This window comes from Strix uralensis, chromosome 5 (assembly GCF_047716275.1).
Source record: "Strix uralensis isolate ZFMK-TIS-50842 chromosome 5, bStrUra1, whole genome shotgun sequence".
Lineage (NCBI taxonomy): Eukaryota > Metazoa > Chordata > Aves > Strigiformes > Strigidae > Strix > Strix uralensis.
Window position 1 is genome coordinate 64,327,502 of NC_133976.1, and position 16,275 is coordinate 64,343,776.

At 39.7% G+C, this 16,275-nt stretch overlaps 1 protein-coding gene across 5 annotated transcripts in view; it reads left to right on the forward strand.

Moving 5' to 3' along the window:
• The window catches only part of ITPR2 (inositol 1,4,5-trisphosphate receptor type 2), a 283,724-nt gene that overhangs the window by 119,066 nt on the left and 148,383 nt on the right, over positions 1-16,275 (forward strand). For all 5 annotated transcript variants that reach the window (XM_074871358.1, XM_074871355.1, XM_074871356.1 and 2 more), the window contains 7 exons: positions 1,650-1,739; positions 1,890-2,015; positions 3,209-3,331; positions 4,815-5,015; positions 9,260-9,511; positions 11,067-11,192; positions 15,985-16,113. In XM_074871358.1, coding sequence (XP_074727459.1) covers positions 1,650-1,739; positions 1,890-2,015; positions 3,209-3,331; positions 4,815-5,015; positions 9,260-9,511; positions 11,067-11,192; positions 15,985-16,113 — 1,047 coding nt within the window. The remainder of the gene's footprint in view (positions 1-1,649; positions 1,740-1,889; positions 2,016-3,208; positions 3,332-4,814; positions 5,016-9,259; positions 9,512-11,066; positions 11,193-15,984; positions 16,114-16,275) is intronic.

The window sequence follows — 16,275 nt, forward strand, 5'->3', positions numbered from 1 at the left end:
ATACGGCATCATGACCGGATGTTGCAGTTTAACATAAGGTTCTCATTTGTTTTAAATTCCTTTCCTGCATCATCCAGAGATAAGGACAGAGTGTCCTCTTCACTGTAATGGTTTGAGCCCAGAGGGCAGCTGAGCACCACACAGCCGCTCACTCACCCTTTACCCCTCAGGAATGGGAAGGAGAAAATAAAGCAAAAGGCTCAGGAATTGAGACAAAGACAATTGGAGGGATGACTCACCCGTTATGGTCATGGGCAAAAGGCAGACTTGTCAGGGGAAGAAAAAGAGCATCAATTTAATTGAAACAACAACACTTAACAGACAGAGAAGGACAGTGAGGAGTATCACCCCATCTTAAAAACACCTTCTCCCCACCCCTCCTTTCTTCCTGGGCTCAGCTTTGCTCCCAGTTTTCTACCTCAATTCCCAAGCGGTGCAGGGGGCAGGGGATGGGGGTTGCGGTCAGCCCTGTTGCTCCTTCCTCCTCAGGGGGAGGACTCCTCACACTCCTTCCCTGCTCCAGCATCAGGTCCCTCTCATGGGAGACAGTCCTCCACAAACTTTCTCCGACATGAGTCCTTCCCACAGGCTGCAGCTCTTCCCAAGCTGCTCCAGCCTGGGTCCCTCCCACCGGCTCGAGTCCTCTCAGCGCCGAACTACACCAGCGCAGCTGTCCCTCAGAGTCCTGGCCTTGTTCAGGCACAGCCACCTGCTCTGGTGCAGGCTCCTCCACGGGCTGCAGGTCGGCATCTGCTCCACCGGTGACCTCCATGGGCTGCAGGGGCACAGCCTGCCATCTCACCACGGGATACAGGGCGGGTCTCTGCTCTGGTACACCTCCCCCCCTTCCTCCTCCTTTCTTCCACTGACCTCGGTGTTCGCAGAGATGTCTCCCTCACAACTCCTCCGCACATCTCCCACTCCTCCTCTCAGGTTCCCCTTCTTAAATATGTTATCACAGAGGCACAGCCACCATTGCTAATTGACTCTGCCTTGGCCAGAGGTGGGTCCAACTTGGAACCGGGGGAGCTTCAAGAAGCTTCTCACAGGGGCCACCCCCTAGCCCCCTCCCCCCCCCCCCCCCCCCCCCCCCCCAAAATCCCACCACACACACAAACCCAATACATTAATGGGAGGAACATCTCTAATTTCCACACACTACTTGTTCCTGTACTGCTGAGAACTCCACGCTACTTATCTCAACTACAGAGGACATCTTAAGCTCTTTCTCCAGACTTTTTAAAGTTCACATACACAGGCTTTGTAATCTTTCCAGTTGTATTACAGATTTTTGAAACAAGTGGTGTCTATTGAAATACACTTATGGTCCCTATTCTCATAGTATCTAAATTCCTTGGGACGTCTAGTCTGTGATATAGGAACATATTCTTTTTTAGAAAGATCAGAATCATGAAGACATAGAATAATTGCCTCAAATCAAGTTGGAAATTTGAAACAAAGGAAGAACTTGAATGTGAATCTTTTCACTCACTGGACCGGTGGATAAAGAATAAACGAGCCTTTATTATCTCTGTTATATCTGTTCCCTATGAGCTGCTGTAATACTTCTTCACTTGCTGTTATTACATGTAATTACTTGATGTTGAGGAAATTGCAATAGATCTCCACTTGTGTGTTCTTTGTTACAGGAGTCAAATATTTTGAGTCCAATACAGGATGGGATGAAAAAACCCCAGATAGATAGCAATAAAAGCAACAACTACAATATTGTTAAAGAGGTTGGTATATCTGCTAAGAATCTTGCTTGACACACCTGTTTGATAAGTAAATTTAGTAATGATTTTGAAAGAAGGTGTTTTTTGTTTGTGTGTGATATGACTGATTCTTTGCTTGCTTGCATGCTTATTTATTTCTTTATTTATTTATAGATTTTGATTCGACTCAGCAAACTTTGTATTCAGAATAAAAAATGTCGGAATCAACAGCAGCGATTGCTGAAAAATATGGGTGCTCACTTGGTAGTCTTGGACCTTCTGCAGATACCCTATGAAAAGGTTATTCTCATAATTTTAGTGGTAAAGAACATGAACTCAATAAAGGGAAAGGCCTCAAGAGGCCCAAGAATCAATGTGATTTTTTTTAATTCAATTCAAACTATGGTACAAACATGAAATGATGATGCCGTTTTCTACCTTAAGAATAATGGGTTTGGGCCTAAGTTTAAATATGACTGCCTGCATAGAACAGGTTTTGTGAAGAACTTAATGTTTACTGCCTCAGGTACCTGGATGTCACTGCGCTATCATCCCATTTCCATAGGCAAACCTTAGATCTGCAGTCACTTCACAGTAAGAAGTATTTATTTAATGGAGTTCCTGGCAGCGTATCTAAATTCCACTATTGAGAGCTATCATAGATACATAAGATGGACAAAAAGCTTTCAAGGAATAAGTCTGAAATAATTTCTTTGTTTCTGTGGTGGAAGCCTCTAACCTAGTTCCACTTGCAAGTTTTTCAGAAGATAATGTGATTTTGTACTGATTTAGTGGCACTGAACCTACAAATGAATGATCTAGATAGCCTTTTAAAGAGCACATCTTTCTAGATTTTACAGGAAGCATTGAGAGGAGGTAAAACCTCTTCTGGGCTACCTTTCCCTGAGTGTTACACACTAATGTTATGATACAGACATGGGGTTCAGCTGTCTTCAGTAAAATAGTGCTTGTCCATATAGGTGGTTCATCAAATCGTAGTTAGAATACTATATGAGAGGAACATGAATTGGGGATGAAACTAGACATATATTTGTGTGGGAGTATGTGTATGTACATACATATTCGTGTAGGTGTACACACACATGCACAACATACATCTGTTTCTATATGTAGCTATATAAAAGCCAAAGCTTTTCAAAAACTTAAGATCAATGCAGGCTAGAGAGCTTTTTTTGAAAATCAAGCCACCTAGCACTTTTTTAAACTAGGAAATTATAACCATGCATGAGGAAATCTTACTTTGAGTTTCTGCTCTTGCCTGTGACTCCCTATGGTCAAGTTGATTCAGGGTAAGGTACAGCCGCTAATGGACTCTGAAGGAAATTAGATCAGTTGCTTTTGCCAGAGGGGGAATTCCTACCCTATAAAGGCTCAGCAGAATTGATCTGTTCCTGGCTGAATTCACATTCTGCAGTTTTAACAAGTATGTTTAGGTATGCCCAGCTCATTTTGTTTGTCTTTTCTTTCTGCAGAGCGATGAAAAGATGAATGAAGTTATGAATCTAGCCCATACTTTTCTTCAGAATTTCTGTCGAGGAAATCCTCAGAATCAAGTTCTCCTCCACAAAAATCTCAACTTGTTCTTAACTCCAGGGGTAAGTATACCATTTTAACGAGAATTTTATAACTGCATGTAAATCTGGACTTGCTGAAATATGACAGTCCTAAATAAATAATTTCATTAAATTATACCTTCTCTTCTCTGTCCTTGTCTTTTCTCCCTTGTGGTTGCTCTTTATGTCATAGTTTTTAATGTTGCCATTTTTAAAGTGGAAAACAGTATTACCTGTGGGGTTTACTAGAAGTATCTATGAACATGTGTCACATCGCCACATCATGTTTAGCTTGACTCTGATCTTACTCATCCCAACTCACTCACAGATGGACCAGAAGTCAAGGTAGAAGATGCTGTGACTGCTGTCATGAAGCTTGTGTGACAGCAGAACCAGACCAATACATTTTTGTTGATGATGCTTCCATTTGATTCAACTAATCTAAAATTTTATTTTTTATGAAATCATTGTCCTTACATTAAACCTCTTTGTCATGGTCCCTTTGTGTATGTGTGCATTTACAGTTATATAGAATGACAGCTTGCTCAGTGGCAGATCTACTGAGCAAAACATGCTTTTATTAGAAACAGTGTGAGTATTAGGATTGTAGACCCCTGGTCTACATTAAGAAGCATTTGTTCTGTTATTTTTTATCTATGCTTTTTTTGTGAAGTTAGTGAAAGGCACTGAGCTGACCACAGTGGGGACTAGCCCCCAGGCCCCATCCTGTCCAGCACTGACACTTAACTCTGGTGCCAAGTATGGAGCCTGCTTGCACTTGCATTTCTGTTCTTTTGAAGTTGATCTTCTGATCATCCCAGTTAGGGTGCTTTTGTTCATACTGTGTAGCAAACTTGGTGTGGATTCCTTTCAGATGACACTAAACAGAAAGGTATACTCTAGGAGCACACCTGACTCTCATGAGCCTTTAGTCCAAGGGACCAAACTAGAGCAAGTATGAAGCAAAAGCCCCAAGAATGCATAAAGTCAGGGTGCTGGGTCCTCAGCAGCATCCCTTTCTTGCTACAGATCTGTTCCTCTTTTACTGTGCTACTCACTGATAGAAAGATAGCCTTAGGCTCCCTCTGTAGTTAGTGTGGAAAGAGATGTTCTCTCAGAGAGCGATCAGACTGCATGTGCAATCATATGCCTGCTAGAAATGCCTGCCTCTGTCAACCACAGAGGGAGTCAGAGGTAGCTAATCATCTTATTTGGTTGACTCAATGCAAAGTTTGATGATGAGTGGGATGAACGTGGTCTCAGTTGTCTTATATATCAAAGTCCCTATAGAGTGCTCTAGCAGTGTAGTGTGTGTGTGTGTCTTCACCTTCCACATGGGCACAGATTCTGTTTATGCCCACTTTAGGCCCTAAGGTCACTGCTTAATCACTGGGCTGGTATACATAGGACTTTTCCAGTTTCCCTTTACCAATGTGCCTTTCTCTAGTCTAGAGTCCTATGAATCTTTCAATCTCAAAACAAATCTGCTCTTCTTATAAGGCTGTTTTGGTTTTAATCTGTTTAGCTCCTGGAAGCTGAAAGCATGCGGCACATCTTCATGAATAATTACCTTCTGTGTAATGAAATTAGTGAAAGAGTGGTGCAGCACTTTGTTCACTGCATAGAGACTCATGGCCGTCATGTGGAGTACCTGCGTTTCCTGCAGACCATTGTGAAAGCAGATGGCAAATATGTGAAAAAATGCCAGGACATGGTAATGACAGAGGTAAGTGAAGGGTTCATATGTTAATCACTTGTGTGATGTCTTTTTCACACAGTAGTATTTTGAGGTCGCTTTTTCTGCTCTTATACCAACGAGATACTATGGCATCATAGCTTTAGAATTTTAAACAGTACCACAAATAATGAATATTTTAGCAGACGTTTTGGGGAGTTTAATCTAATTTTGTAAGGCCATCTGTATCTACTAGAAAGAAAACATGAGTGTTAGCATGGTGATACAGAGATGTCTATTTGTAGATTATGTAGCATGGAAATCTCAGAGTTACATAAACCTTCATTTTCCTGTACTGCAATTTAGGATCCCATCTACTCACCCAACTTGCTATATTGGGGCATGGTTTTGCCATATAAGAAGCTCTTACCTCTATGGATTTGTCTAAATAGTGTTGTAGACCATTTTTTAGTATGTAACCATGTAACAATTCTAGGTACTAGTTTCTGCTTTTGTTTCTTTTGTTCCAGAGTAGTTCTGTAAGAGTTAGTAGAGCTACTCTAGCTTTAACTAGCTAGATTTGGAGTCTGACCCAGTAAATTCCACAGAGTGGTTTGTGGACAAATCTTTATGCCAATAAAGTTACTAGGAAAATACTTAATTGACTTCTCTGCAATTAGGATTTGATATATAGTGTGCATGATAAATGAAGTATTCAACTTGCAGACACTAGTGCATTTATCTGTAATTATGTTAAGAGCTCAGTGAGATTAATAAGTGGGTAAAGCTGAATACGGTGAAAAGTCCGGGTGAGAGCAGAGTCCAAGGAACATTCTTCTTTACTTTACAAAGTGCATTTTTTTTTTGTTTTTTTTGAAGAGACATCTTCACAAAGAAAACAGAGATAAGCTCTGGTTGTGTTATAAACATAACTGAACCCTGCTGAAATTTTGTTCTACAGCAACAAAGAAGAAAAACTTCTAATTAAGAAAATAAAGCTTCAGCCTACATGGATAACCTTTAATGGAATCCACCTCAACCTTTTCAATTTGACTGAAGTGTTTTAACATGCAATGTCAATTACAAGCCTTTGATTTACATAATTCAAACAGTTCTTGTGCCTTTGTGCTTTTAGATTTTTCCCCTTCCACCACAGCTTCTTGTAGGTTTTTACTTTCTCATCAAACAAAATTTTTAGATTTTTCTCAATTTAAATACATTTGTTACTGACCTATAATAGCACAAAGATAAATTGCCATATTACATTTTCAAGCTGTCTGCATGATGAAAATTGAAATGAACTTGGATGTGACATTTACATCATGAGTCCTGCAGAAATTTGCTGGGGGGGAGTGTATACCCCTATTTGATGAAAGAGGGTAAGATGATGATCTGTTTTAAAAAGCATAGGAAATTGCAGATAAGTAATTATGATTTGTTAGAAAAGGATGCTAATAGTGAAATTTGAATGGCACTTGAATGGCAATCCAGTATAAAGGAAAGAGTGTATCCAAATGGTTGGAACTTGCCATGGAGCCAGGACAGTTTCTCAGTGTACTCTGGGACCTTAAACAAGTGGTGTAACTTTTCTGTGCTGTCAGATGGGGCATGTAAACAATTTACCACAAGACAAAACAGAGTATGAGTGTACAGCATGCCTCAGCTACTCCTGTGTTTTCTTTTACCCACAGGTAGTATATTGTAGTTTTTCCTGTTTATTGGGAGTGAGGGATAAACTGATCATATTTACGTCTTTTAGAAAGTGCATATAGATGAAGGAGCACCATTGTGAAAGTGTACTTTCATAAAATCAAACATTCCCAATCTGTCTTACTCACTTGTTCTCATATCCTTGGCCCCATGTCTGTAGAGTGCTAGTAATGATATTTACCGACCTGAAAGGTTCTTTAGGGCACTTTCTCTCATTACAAACATGCTTTGAGGTTCCTGGAAGAACAGAGCCTATCAATGCAAACATCATTACAAAAGGGAAAGCAGAATTTACTTTTGAACCAGATCAATGTGGCAACAGAGTTTTCTGTTATCTATAGTGTTCTGGAGTGATACATTGCAGAATGTCAACAGCTGCTCTGATATTGACCAACCTTCATTAACTTCCATAGAGTTCTTAACTTGTTGAAAATGTACTTTAGTGGAAGAAAATGCTGCTGAGGTTTTTTGTGGTTGTTTTTTTTTTTTTTTCCATCACTGAGCTCATGATGCTCAGTGAGAACTTTAGCTAACACTGGATACTTCTCTTCTTTTTCTGCTTTTAAAGGAACATAATTTTCTATGGGTCAGTATTTGGACACCCTTCACAAATCACATTTAAGAGTGGATAACTTGGGGAAAGTTGAATAACATCTTCTGCCCTTGCATTTACAATGATTACCTTGTCCCCCTTTGCTCTTCTTGTGCAGATGCAACATCATCTGCTTCGGTTTGTCAGTATGTCGCAAGCACGCCATGCAGCATCATGTTTCACAAGTTCACTATCTCCTGGTATTTCTTCCTCATTCATCAGCGATAGGTACATGAAAGGATGAGGGGTTAGTTTGACTTGATATGATAAAATATCAAGCAATACTGGTACAGATTAGGTCTGGATTTGACATAAGAGTGTAACTTTGGGGGAATCTGGAAAGAGTTGTCTTCCCTCTCCTCTGTGGAAAATGTACACAAGTGGAAAATAACTAGGAAAGTGGTGAACAACTTAATAAAAAGTGACAGAGCATGTACGTTCCCAAAGGGCTCAGTGTAGATCTTTAAAATTATTTTGTATGTGAAATGTCCTAAAAGCATAGTATTCCAGACATCAGTATTAAAAAGTTAGGTCAATTTTCCAACATTTTGAATGCTCATATTTCCCCCCCCCTTTTTTTGGCCATTCAGTGCAATGAAATTAATGGTATCTGGGTTCTTTCCCAAGCACTTGTCCCTTTAAAAACTTTTTTTCTGTACTGTGGATTGTCCAGAAAATGTCTATTTTGAAAAGTCATGAGTGGAAACATTTTAGAAACTCAAAGATAAATGAGAAGTAGAAATTGCAGGAAAGACTGAATTCACAATTCACTCTATCCAATTGTCAAAGTAAAAATAAGCAAGAAACAGGGAAAACACTATCAGAAAAGTTGTAAAATCAAAATTTGAAATGTTGAAACCCTGGAAAATAATGAAATGTTTATTGACTTTTCATTCTGGGAGACTAATTTTCATTCCTGCTCTTGTTGCTTTCCTATTTCTCAAAGCTCCACCAACCTTTATTTCTACCCTTGAATTCAATAAGCTAGGATTTCATGTCACATATAGACTTGGATGTGTCAAGTGCCTTATTCACAAAATATGTACAACTGTAGTGCTGCCAAGGTATATTCTGTACTAGGAAGGGTTTATGGGAACTTATTTTCACCTGCACTGAGGATGCATTAGGCTTAAAATGAAAGTGATGGAGGGAGAACAGGACTACTGTCCTGTTCCAGCTCCACTCAAGCTCACAGAGCAGTGCTGATAGTATATTCAATGTATTGGGGGTTCAAAAGGGGGTTAGAGCAAAACTTTTCTGTGAGATCCGCTGAGATGAGGCTGCCAGCATCCACCTTCTCTGTGGATCCTCTTGAGATGAGCAACGCACTTGTAGCAAAATCAAGTATTTATCACAATCACCAGTTTTCTGTTAAATGGAAGTGCTGGCATGACAATGACAATGTCAAGACCCACCTGCCAAATTTGCATAGGTTGGGAGGAATCGTCTTTTGTTTCCGATACTGAGCAAGGGCAGAGAAGAGGTTGGTTAAATTCTGGGTGAGCCACAGGCTTTCTGTGTGAGGTAGCACAGAAGATTTAATCTCTCTGCACCTCAAGTCCCTATCTATAAAACAGGGATAATAATGCATCCTAGCCTTACAATAGGAGGTGAGGGTAATTAATTAACTTAAAATAAACGTTGAGATGGTAGGAATAACAAGGATGGCATACTGTCTTAGGTAAGCACAGAGCTACATAGAAATTAAACTTCAAATTCACCTTGCATTAGCTCGCTGCTTGGTGAGTTATTCCAGATTTGTGCTTACATAGATAAGAACAGAAGTTTGCCTTGGATATTATTTTGACATGTGCATTTGGTAAACCAAAGCAGAGTAATTTTTTTTTTTTCACTAGACAGTCTTTGCATACTTAAAGGCAGAACAAAATAAGAAGTTAAGAACATCATAGGATCATAGAATCATTTAGGAAAAGACCTTGAGTCCAAAATGACTGCAGTTCAGGGTGCTTAAAATTTGCAATATCTTTTTCAGCTGATAAATGGTGGTGAAGATGTGTTGATATTCTACAACGACAGAGCATCATTTCCAGTCCTACTCCAAATGATGTGTTCAGAGCGAGATCGAGCAGACGAGAGTGGACCCTTAGCGTATCACATCACTCTAGTGGAATTGCTAGCAGCTTGTACAGAAGGAAAGAATGTTTACACAGAGATCAAGTGCAATTCACTCCTGCCACTGGATGATATAGTGAGAGTAGTGACCCATGACGATTGCATACCTGAGGTAAGATTCACTGAATGAGGAAGCCAATTTATCATTTTTAGAAAATCAGAAAATGTTTTGTTGTTTATAATACGCTGACAAGTTGAGTATTTGCACAGAAAACAGGCTGGAAACAGGTGGTGTTTGTTAAGGTGAATAAGTGAGAAAGGATAGCCAGTATTTTCTTAAATCCTTATGCTTCGATTGTCAGCTTTTTGGGGCAGACACCTTGTTTTGTTTTTGTGATTTGTCCAGCCACTATTAGAGTTTAATGCTCTGATAACTTCTGGCTGTAGCTGTGAAGACTCAGCCAAGTGGTTGGTCAAGCCAATGTTTCGCCGCTACCTGAATTTGTTGGAAATGATGGGCAGCATTCTAGCCCATCATGGGAGTTTTGGGTGAAGTCTCGTTTTACTAAATTCAATTGCAGTCCAGCAAATGTTTTTATTCACTGCATATCAAGGCCCAATTCTGCAGTTACTATTTGTCATGCTTCAGTAGGACTGTGATACCTCATGCTGATCAGAAGGGGAATGTTTGTTTGCACCAAACCTGATGTGATGAAAAGAAATCTTTTCACACAATCTTTGTAAGGAGCTTGCTCTTGCACCGTGTATTGGTCAGAGGGATTTCTGCAGGCAATCTGGTGGAAAAATGTAGCTCCTATCAACAGAACTGGGACCTACAGGAGTAGACTGTGAAAAAGTCCCCTTGTGATCAACTGATTCTTTTCTTAAAAAGAAAAAAGTTTGCTCAGAAGTTCCTCCTAACATTAATTTCAATAGATGCTAATTTAAAAAAGCCCAAACAAATGAAACCTAGCAGTCTGACATGAATTTTCTCCTGACTTCATTAAACATATGGAACTATCTCCTCTCCTTTGACTGTGACAAGAAGTTTTCAATGTATCTGCATATGTTTATGTTTAATCTATACATTTCAGGCACTGAGTATCCATTTTTATGATGTGCACATGCAGACTTGTAATGCAGGAGAGGAGTGAGACTGCAGTCCTCCTGTTAAGCCTTGTGCTGCTGTTACTGCAGTCCCAGCACAGCACAACCTTTCTCTTCCGTTTAGATCTGAGTTACACCCATCCCAAATGCAAGTGTTGCATTATGATTATGGGAATGTAGAGACTGTAGTCTCAGCTCTGCTAAAGACATGTTTTCTTTTCAAATTTGGCAAGTCTGTCACAAGCAAGTCTACCGGCAAGTGCAGGGATGTCCTGCATTTTGACAGGTCCTGGCTTTGGAGCTAGGCCCTTGTAGTCTTAATATAATTTAAATAGCAGATTTATTATTGATTTGTTTTGTGGGGGTTTTGTTGTTAGAGTAAGAATGTTTACAAAATCTTTCAATTTTTCTTCATGTGATCTTTCAGTAAGTACATTAATATATTTGTTGCCATGCTTCTCCTTAAGTCTTCAGAACAGAATATATGCGTTATTCCTGTTATTACGGTTTGTTAGTACTTGAAGGATCATCTTTATTGTTCAGTATTTTTGCAGATATAAAACGTTATGTTAATGGTTTTTACTGTACCATTTCTTATTGTGGTTTTGCTATTCCTGCAGGTGAAAATTGCCTATGTTAATTTTGTTAACCACTGTTATGTGGACACTGAAGTGGAAATGAAAGAAATCTATGCCAGTAACCATATTTGGAAGTTATTTGAGAACTTCCTTGTTGATATGGCAAGGGTAAGCTTCATGAGACATTAAATATTACAGTATAGTCATGGGTGGCAACTGAACGGGTAATAACTTTTTTTGGTGAACTTTTATTTTTTTTTTCAAAGCTGACAATAGAATGGGTGTGGGTTTTGTAGCTTTTTTTTAACAGTCAGTCATTTCTATGTTATTTATCATTATTTAACCTGCTAATTTCTAGCAGTCTTCTCTTTCTAAAAGGGCATGTTGGAACCCATGTTCCTTCCTCTTTTCTTCCAGAAAAATAAATTGGATGCATGTACAGGGTCGAGAGTCTGTGTACGTCTTCTGGGAGCATGTGTTACATGACATTATGGTGGTGACTAAAAAAACCCCACATCTGTAATCTTCTCACCACTGATGTGAAAGGCAGGTCTTTCTGTGGTCTTTCAGAATACTAATTCATATCTAAACTATAGGCTGCAAGGTGATGAGGCACAGTTAGTACTGTAGGTATTCAATTCCTGTGGACCCTAGTGAGCTTTGTGGTGTCATTACTTGTTGAATTAAATTTCAAGTCAGAAGCTTCCACTCCCTGGTATTTTGGGAGGCAGAAGACGAGGGAAATCTTATGACTTCCAGAAGGATAAAATACAATAGTAGAGCCATGAGGGGAAGCTAGTGTGACATAATGATTACAGCTTACATTACATATCCTTTTCTGGGAGGTTAATGCTTTTTTCAAGAGCCTAATGTTAACACTAACTAATGGAGTTGCTCTTTCTGCTCAGGAAGTAGGAGCACAGGTTTTTGGTGGCTGGTGGACTGTATTTGATCCTTGGTGCCAGACAGTATTTTGGGAATGTTCTATAGAGCATGTTGTTGTAGTGCATGCCTATCTTTTCCCAGTCCATGGTCCATTACATTTTATAATCCTTAAGTTCTCACTTCTTGCATTCTTCATTTTGTTGCAATAAAGAAAAATAAGGTAAAAGAATCTCAATTAAGTCCTGCAGCAGACATTTACCCCAAAGTAATAGTGTGCCACAAAATAATTTCTTTGAAACTGATTGGGAAAAAATACCACGAATTATGGCCAAAAGAAGAATGATTGTAAAGACTTGTGCTGTATGATAGACACTGGGACCTGTTCATTTCTCTCTGAAACAGAAAACTTATAAATGGTTGGGGTTTTTTTTCTTCCCCCCCCCCCCCCCCCCGTAAACAGGTTAAGACAGGGATTTTTGTGCTCTGTTTTTGGTAGTAGCCATTTTCAGCAGTAATGAGACTCTTTTCCTGCTCTTTGTCTTGTCTCTGTGGTCATGTTCTAACAGTGAAAGCCCTTCTGGACAAACCAAGCTTGTTTGAAAATTAAGATGAGAAACCTCCTTGGAAGGGGATTCTGATTTTTAACCTTGCTGTTTTTACCCCAAGAAGTGTTTTCTCCTGTTTAATTCCATTTCTGGGTTGCCCTTTCCTGATGTGTCCTGGTGCTGATCCTCCGAAAAGACTATCCTCCCTAGCCCTTGAACATGACCTATTTTCTCTGCCCTTGGGCTAGAAGGAGACACATAGAAAGAAGGCTCCATAGTTGCTTTCATGAGCCTGCAGACAAACTGCATGGTGCCAAATGATGTAGAGTTGTCCTGATGCTAGTGACCACTGAACTTGTTTTCACATACCCTTTGCATAAGAGAAATTAGACACCAGGTCTTCAAAGGTGAAGAGTGAGTGTATCAGTAATGCTGTATTTTGTGTGTGTATGGTGTTGGCATCAAATGGCAAAATGCAGGTTTATTTTGCTGTCCTGCAAAGTCCTCAGGGCAGATGCCTAATCCTTTTAATTTCTCAGTTAACAGCTAAAAACTAAAATCATGTCAGAAGTGCTCTGGTCTGTCCTGCTCTTCAGCTAGGTCCCCGTGGGTAGCCACATCTTCCAGGTTGCTGACTATTTGTTCAGGTTTGGTTTTCTGGGGCCCAGACAGAGCCTGTGTGTTATAAACACATCAGTGTTACATAGCTATCAGGACAGTTAGAATGCTGTCAGCCTCATGAAAGATGTTACAATAGCTTTCAAAGCATTTAGAAAAAGAGCCCTTTGATCCTCTGTGTTCCATTGAGCTAAAAGGGATGCTTTTGCATGGGGGAAGGGGAAATGTTTTTCTTTTAGCTGCTACAAATGCCTGTCACTGGGTGAGTTTGTGAGCTTCGAGTCCGAGTCTGTTATTAGAGAGCACTAAGGTGAAACGTGGAGAGTGTTATTCTCAGGTTGGATTCCTTCCTTTTTTATAAAAAAAAGTATCCAATTTTTTTAATCTGTTTCTGGATTGAGGAAGGAAATATTTAGTCCCCAACTGTCATTCTCTTTCAACAATGTGGTACATTGCAAAGCAGACATGAGGCGGATTCATGTATAAATTCCGTTTGCCAAAAGCAGTTGCTCTCTCAAAGGCGCCCTGTTTCTACAGTTTCTGCCAACCTACCTTCTACCATGTATGACTTAAAATGTTGCACTAAGCAAAGTAGGTGCTGCTGAGGGAAAGGCTTCCCTTTCCTGTGTGTGGCCCAGCTATAGTCTGAGCAGGATTAAAGAAGGAGCCAGGATCTGACAGCTGTAAAGTCATCCTGGCTTTCTCTGCAGAATTTTTGAAGTATTATTCATGTGAGTTTTGGTCCCAAAGCCTCTTAAGGGGTTTTTAAACACTGGTTTCTCAATCCTCATCTCCATTTCATGCATTTCAGGTTTTTTCTTCCACGGGGAAACATCTTTCAGTCCCCAATGGGCAGGAGGGATAAGAACAAATGAGAGGATTTATGAATTCCTTTTGCACTGGGAATTTTTCAGACTGGTGTTGGAGCAGAGTGGCATCTCCACATATGGCTCTGCTTTTCAGGCAAACGAAGGGGAAAGCTTAAAAGCGTTTTGGAATTTAGTTTTGGTGATTTCTGAATTCACCATGCTAGCACTGCACTGCTCCCTGTCTTCCCATTGGGATCACAAGTGCTGAGCCTCAGAGCTACTGGTTCCAGCCAAAATTGGCATGCAGATTAATTAAAAGCAGAAGAACTTCAAGACGTTTTTAGTTCTGTGATTTTTTTTTTTTTTAAAAAGTTTTGGTTATTAAGTGAATCTGTTACCTCCATGAGGACTGGGGGTGGTGGTGCTGTCATACTTTTCCCGAAACTGAAGGGCTGAAGAGTTTGCTATTTCAGTTTAGCCACTGTTGCTTCTCTGACCAAAATCCTTCCTTTCCCAGGGTGATAAAAAATGCAATACGTGGGGGCATGACTTGTTTATCTGACACATTTTAGAAAAGCACACAAGCCAAGCTCTTCAAGACACCTCATTTCTCTAGATCTCAAGTTATCTTTGGGTATTCCTCTGCCTACCATATGATATGCTTGTGTGTTACACTCAAAATGCTTTTGTGTTCCCATGAGCTGAACTTGGGTGCTTTTGGATGTAATGTCAGTAACCTTCCTTAAAACACTCCTGGTGAAATTGCTGTCTTGTAGTGTTCAAGGGTGACAGTGGCAGTGTTTAATTAGAGAGCACGTTTGCCCTGTATGAAATTCAGATTATCTTTCTGCTTCTGTCACCAACTTTTCTCTGTGACCTTAAGCTTCTCTGGACTTCAGTTCCCCATCCATAGAGTGAGGTAATGGTAAGTATGTACCACTCAGGTTAAATGCTCAGATAGTAATGAGAAGGTTACCCCTGAAGTCTATATACAAAATAAATTCTGCTTTCACATAGATTCCCTAAAACATTATAGTAGTCTGTGCCTTGCATAGGTGAAAGAGAGAACAGCTTTGCTTTTCATTTCTTGTTAAACATGACTAGAACTTCCTATTTTAAAGGCTGTCGAAGAGGTAGTGTGACTGTAGTCTGTACTCCTTATTTGTCCAGTCTTGCCTTTCTTACCATGTTTGGCTCTCTGTAGACTCCTTTTAGTGCTGTTTACACTGACATGTGCAAATTCAACATGACTCTGTGTAGATGTTCACAAATGTTGAAAAGAAATTAAATACTGAAAGATGCATTCCACCCCAGTGATTTTTTCCTTTCTTTAAGCATGGCATCTTTATGCAGCAACAAACTTTTAGTGTTTTACCAAAGGGTGTCTTCAGGAATCTTTTGTACAAATCTTCCCACATCCTCCCATCATTTAATCATCCTTCTGCGTTCCAGAGTTGTCCCAGTACTATCCATTCTCTTTTTTCATTGTTTTTAGCTTGTCTTTCGTATTTTCCCCATGTTGCTTTTCTAAGTAATGCTGCTTGTTTTACAGTTTACAATCCTAAAAGCTCTTGGTATTGACTATGCTATTTCCTTTTTTTCCCTCTCTTTTTTAAACATTTTACCTGCAAATGAGGTTCACCTTTGCCACCCATTTGTGGTGATTGATTGTAGAGAGAAGCTAAATGTTACATGAAATCTTTCTAACCTAAGGTGTTTATGTGTCATCTGTCTCTAAAGCCTCTTCCAACCAGCCCGAGGAAAGGCCCATTCTCTTCTTGAATCTGTCTAAGTGTGTAAGTGGCATGCAATGTGCTGATTTAGGGGGATCTTTTTTCACGGTGTGGGAAAAAATAGCCAACCAGGAAGAGCTAGTTCAGGAGAGAAGGGTATTCAGAAGACAACATGGACCTCCAAGAAGAAAGATAAGATATCACAAATAGAGCTTGAACCCTAAGATAGTTATCTCTGACAGATTTTATATACATATCATTTGGTTTTGTATTAACAAGAAATATTACATGGGTTGTAATAAATACAAAATTATAAAGCTTGCTTATTTATAAGAACTAAATCTCATTGTTTCCTCCTTCTTCCCTGTAGGTTTGTAACACAACCATGGATCGCAAACATGCAGACACATCTCTGGAGAAGTATGTCACTGAGCCTGTGATGAACATTGTGAGTGGCTTCTTCAATTCACCATTTTCAGATAACAGCACCAGCCTCCAGGTAACAAAAAGAGACACAGACAAATATGTAATTCAGACTGTTAATGAGATACCTTCTGCTACCCAGATAGGAATGCTGTATCTTTACATCCTTCTTTAATTTCTCTGTCCCCTCTCATGCCACTGGCTAGCAGCTTAATTCCTCCTTAAAACAGTTACTCTT